General features: G+C 33.2%; 1 protein-coding gene across 1 annotated transcript; it reads right to left on the bottom strand.

Moving 5' to 3' along the window:
• Positions 1-3799: 3799 nt before the first annotated feature.
• On the bottom strand, positions 3800-5296 carry LOC132168777 (probable glycosyltransferase At5g20260). The gene is made up of 2 exons (XM_059579810.1): positions 4955-5296; positions 3800-4583 (listed from the first exon to the last, which is right to left on the bottom strand). The coding sequence occupies exons 1-2, from the start codon at positions 5288-5290 to the stop codon at positions 3903-3905; spliced, it is 1017 nt and encodes a 338-aa protein (XP_059435793.1). The 5' UTR covers positions 5291-5296; the 3' UTR covers positions 3800-3902.
• Positions 5297-5390: the final 94 nt, after the last annotated feature.

Genomic DNA, 5390 nt, shown 5'->3' with positions numbered 1-5390 from the left:
AATTTATTTTTATTTTTATTTTTATTTTGTATTTTTAATTAATATATGGACACAAGTTGATTTTTTAATGGTACTAATGTGACCTTCCGTCAAATTTTAGACGAAATTTAGACAAATGTACCATCTCTCTTTTTTGCCATTACCTAAGTACCATTTATGATACAAATTGAAATTAAAGAAGAAAAAAATAAAGTTGTTAAACAAAAGTGCCCTAAAATTAATTTATAATTCAAGTGTACAACCTTATCCTATGCCACGTTTTTAAATGCCATGACAGCTGAGAAAGAGGGAAAAAATAACAAAAACAGAAGAGAGAACTAACAGAAAGGGTACATGTGATGTAATAAATGGTTGAAAAGACAAAAAATAATAAAAGGAAAGGAAATAAGGGGATTTTATTGAGTCCGTCTATGCGGCTATCAAATTGAGGCGTTCAATGTGTGGTTGCCTCTAAAAAATATTATAATAATAATAATAATAATAATAAAATGGAAATGAAAATTCTATTGTTGTTTTTTTTGGTAGTTAAATTTTTATGAGCTAATATTTAGGTTTTAATGCCTTAAAACTAAAATTTAGGGATGCAAGGTTAACCTTTTAGGGATAGTATCACCTTAAAAGGATTTGATCATCTTAAATTTGATGCTAATGCCTTAAATTTGGTCATCCATAATCCCCTCATAACCTCTTTTCTCTTCAATTAAAAAAAAAAAATGGACTCAATTTCTACTCGATTATATTTGCAAAATATCAAGAAGGAAGGCAGGCCTACCGGAAGTAAACTAGTAAAGTAGAAAGGTTTGACGAGATAATTCAAGTAGATGGCAGCCAATATTCAAATTTGTGTCATATTATATATCATTTTTTTTTTAAGCATATATATCACATTTTTATAAGATAAACACATAGAGAGTTTAACAGTATTATTTATCATTTCTAAATATCCTTAAATTACATGAAAGTGGTACATAGGCAATATTCTACTTCTTTTTTATTTTTTATTTTTTATTTTTATAAAGCGATTTCTATAGATAGCAAAACTACATCTACAAAGATAATATCCGAAATATAATAGGAGACTTTCTCAATAAAACCTTGTTCCACGACTAGAGATACTGCTTCTTTTGCAAGACAATGGGCTGCACTATTAAGGTGTCGTCTCACATGATTAACCTTCCATTTTTATATACAATTTAATACCCCTCAGCATCCTCAATAAGATGTCCATAGCAGATCCAATTCCTACCATCTTTCCTAAGTGTCTGCACCACTTAAGAGTATCGCCTTCCAAGACCACCTTGTAAAACCCTAGCTCACGACATAGATAGGTTGCTCTCAATGCTGCAAGTGCCTCAACAATATTTGGCTTGGTGATATGGTCTCTTGGCGACAACAGAGTAGCCAAAACCTCTCCCATCTCATCTCTAACTATCACACTGATGTCTATCTTCATTCTATGTTTGTCTACAGCAGCATCCCAATTTACTTAACAAAGTCATTATTGGGGGCTTCCCATTTGAGATCGTTTGTATTCCCCCTAGTGGCAACTCCCTCTTTTTGAGCATTTGCTACTCGATAAGCCTCCAGCGAATATGCAGCACATTCGACCACTGTGATAGAAGAGCTGATCTTTTTTCCATGAACAAAGGCGTTACGTCGAAACCATAATTGTTGTGCAACCACCGCCATAAATTCCATGTCCTCTTTACTCATACATCGAAGAAGCTCCTCCCATTCATACAAACATTATATATATATTGAACTATGGAAGCCAAAAACATTACTTTTATTTATTTATTTATTTTATATTTGGAGTTTTTTTAAAAGATAAATGCTATATTTTACAGTTTCACTTAAAGTTTAGATTTTTATTTTGTTAATAAAGGTTGATGGATAGTTTCACTTCAATGGAATGAAATTATTGGGGGTTTTAAACCCTTTTAAGCTCCATTTGTTTTGATCTAAAATGTTTTTTGGTGTTTAGTATGTACGAAAATTAGAATTTTTTTTTTATATACATTTTTTATTTAATCATATTAAACTTTAAATTACAAAAATGTTCCGGCTATGTCTGTAATGCCCCTAGGGTATTACAATGTCCCAACTGAGTCCCAGCAGTGTCCTAACCGGGTGGCGAGGTCTCAGCAGGGTCCCCGCGGGATCTCGGTTGGGTCTCGGCACAATCCTGGTTGGACCCTGGTCAAGTCCTGGCGTAGTCCATGTCGGGTCGTACCCAAATTCCGATCGAGTCTCGGTCAAGTCCTAGCGGGCTCCTGGCAAGGTCCTAGCAGGGTCTTGGTTAAGTCTCGATCAAAAAATTGACAATATCCTCCAAGCCCAGCAAAAAGATAAAAATTATCCCAAATTTTTGTTAATGAGACAAAAGTACTCTTATAAATTTTTATTTATTTATTTTTTTTAATTTGTTCTTTAAAAAAATTAGTTTTAATTTTTTAATTTTTAGTTTAATTTTAATTTTTAATTTATTAAGAGTATTTTTGTCATTATAGGAGATATTGTCAATTAGATAATGAATTGACATTTTCGGCTGCCTCAAGTGTTAGACATCTGATCTTTTGTTTTTTTTTTTTTTTAATCGAAGAATAGAGATATTTAGAGAAATTCAAATTTGAGATATTAGTACTAAATTTAGGATGATAAAATCCCTTTTAAGTGATACCATCCCAAAAGCGTTAACCTTCCACCCCTAGGTTTTAATTTTAAATCCAAAAATAAATTTTGAGTAATTAGAAACTAAATATTAACTCATAAAAATTTAATAAAAAAAAAATAATAACAAAATTTAGCATGACTAGGAAGAGAGAGATTTTTCTACAATTTTTTTTACTTTGCCAGACATTTATTTGACTCTTGGTAGCCTGATAGCAGAACTCTTATATAATAGTTTATGCGATATGCAAACTTTAATATTAAAAAAAAAGAAAAAAAAAAAAAAAAAGTGACAACATGAATAAATTCTCAAACTCTCCGGAAATTAGTCGCTATTTTCCTTTTTTGGTAAATGCAGAAAAGGACAACGTGTTTCAATTGCCTACATTCACGTGTTGCTCATTAAAATAAGATAATTTAATAATAATAATTAGTTGCCGACACAAAAGAAACTGCCAAGTGCCAAGGTCACCGTCCTTCGTTTGGCACAGCTATATAAGGACCACAAATTTCTTTTTTGGAATGTTTAGCAACAACAGAAAATAAATTGATTAAGACTTTAACACGTTAAATAGTAATTTCCTCTTCACCTTATCGATTTAAATATTATTTTATTTTTTGGGATGTCCTAAATATATATATGCTCATTTTCTAAAAGTGATATTTTATTTTGTATATCTTGATATATCATTTTTTTTAAAATTTTTTGAACAAAAATACACAAAAAAAATCTTTTTTGAAAATCCTATTATTTCTAATATGAAGTAAACGATATTTAAGAAAGATAATCATATTTATTATTTGTATAATTTTAAATTAAGACATAAATTTTGACAAGAAATATCATTTACTATTTTTATTATGTGTTGTGTTTACACAGACAACACATGTAAATTTAATAAATTGAGTTATTACATATTTAATGATGAATTTGAAAAAGAGATGAATAGGAGATTGAAGAGTAGCATGTCTCAACTTATTGGATGAGAAACGCTTCTCATTTTCATAAGGCAGTAAAAATCAGTTTTTGGATCAACAAAGGCTTATAAAAAAAACAAAAAATAATCAATGACTTATTTTCATTACCTCGCCATGTCATTTGTACGATAGTCGTATGATCACCTACTAAATAACATTTCTCTTAGCTTAGTGATGTTAGAGAAAAACAAAATCATTCATCTAGTTATGTTTTGTCTTCTTTACCTATGAAAATCTATACACAATATTTGTTGTCAGTGAATATTATGTGTTAGCTTAATGTTAAGCCTTCTAAGCCATACAGAGTGAAGCACCATGTGAATTACATCAAATGGCTTGGCTGGTCGATTCAGCTCAAAATGCCTTGCTACTTGTTTCACCCTCTTTTGCAACATCAAATATCTCCTCTGTGAAATCCCCTCCAAGATCATCTTAATTTCTGGTATTCTTTTTGGAGGAATAAATACTGCAAACTTGCTCCAATCAAGAACTTCACTGAAGGGTAATGTGTAGAAGTCAGAAATGATCACCGGAACACATTCTTGATACATTGCCTCAACCACCCTGGGGCTTGCCACTTCCGACCCACTTGGGCACAAGCAAAATTTGGTTTGTCCCATCAATTTGTGGTAGTTTTTCTTCTTGGGAAGCTTCTCATATACTTGGACTTGCTGGTCTTTGTTCTTCCAATGCTCGAACAACATGCTCCTTATGTCTCCGTGGGCGGCACCTGCAAAGAAGGCGAGGATTGTGCGCTTACTAGGCGGCAGGCCGAGGCGGGGCGGGCCGAGCGTGTGCTCAGGATAACCTTTCAGGTTATATTCCGGCAGTGAGATGTCTCTTGTAGGAATGAATCCTTCGGACGTGTTAGCATTGCATAGCACCCTGATAAAGTTCTTGAAGTACTTACGGTCCTTCTTTATGATCTCTGGTGCCTGGAAAATGAAATAGACAATACGTTCATGTTAGGGATAAGATTAAGGTGAGATAAGTAATGTTCTACATAACTTAAGTACAATCTTAACCATGTGTATTGGATATCCTCATTTTATAAGTCGATTTTTTAAAGGTTTTAAGTCGCGGAGTGACGACCTATGAGATAGAGTTGTTGACCATAGACATCCACTACAAAACGTGTGTACACATGTTACTTTAGTGTAATTCAAGAAACACAAAACCTCATAAAATAGCACTGATAATTGCTAATTATCAAATGGCAAAAAATAGAACTGTTGATTGATTAGAAAGATAATTTTTAGATTAGCAAGTAATTAAGATGATGTAATTGGCAGAAATTAAAGGATACCCAATCATGGCAAGAGAGCATAAAATGGTCTGCTCCACTGCTTCTATTCCAGTAAGGGTATTTTGTTGCGACGACATTGACATAATCTGTGAAGATTGGGAGTAAAGGGAAGTGCCATGGGTCAAGCCTGTAGAAGAAGTTTACGATCTTGGTAATACTTATAGGGAGGAAAAATGCATGCGCCTCATCAGGATGGCGAGCCATGAAGGTGCTCTTCCCCCTCTCCATCTCGTCGATGAATTGGCCCTCGATGGAGTAGATGTAACTCATGGGCCCACAGTGGACCAATGGCTTCTCTCCTTCCCTGTAGGCCCACACCTTGAATCTCTTCACCATCTCTATGTGGCTCCTACATGGTCAACGCCCATCAATTCTCATTTTAGTATTTCAAACCAACGTGATCGTTTAAATGGACGCAGATTAAATGATTAATAAA

This window comes from Corylus avellana, chromosome ca2 (genome assembly GCF_901000735.1).
Source record: "Corylus avellana chromosome ca2, CavTom2PMs-1.0".
Lineage (NCBI taxonomy): Eukaryota > Viridiplantae > Streptophyta > Magnoliopsida > Fagales > Betulaceae > Corylus > Corylus avellana.
Note: the sequence above shows the minus strand (reverse complement) of the source record. Positions and strands in the feature narration are given on the sequence as shown.

Excerpts from the sequence above, each read along its gene's own strand:
- LOC132168777 (XM_059579810.1), bottom strand. The coding sequence starts at position 5,290 with ATGGTGAAGAGATTCAAGGTGTGGGCCTACAGGGAAGGAGAGAAGCCA. Across the intron at positions 4,584-4,954 it reads TGCTCTCTTGCCATGATTGG|GCACCAGAGATCATAAAGAA; the intron begins GTATCCTTTAAT and ends TTCATTTTCCAG.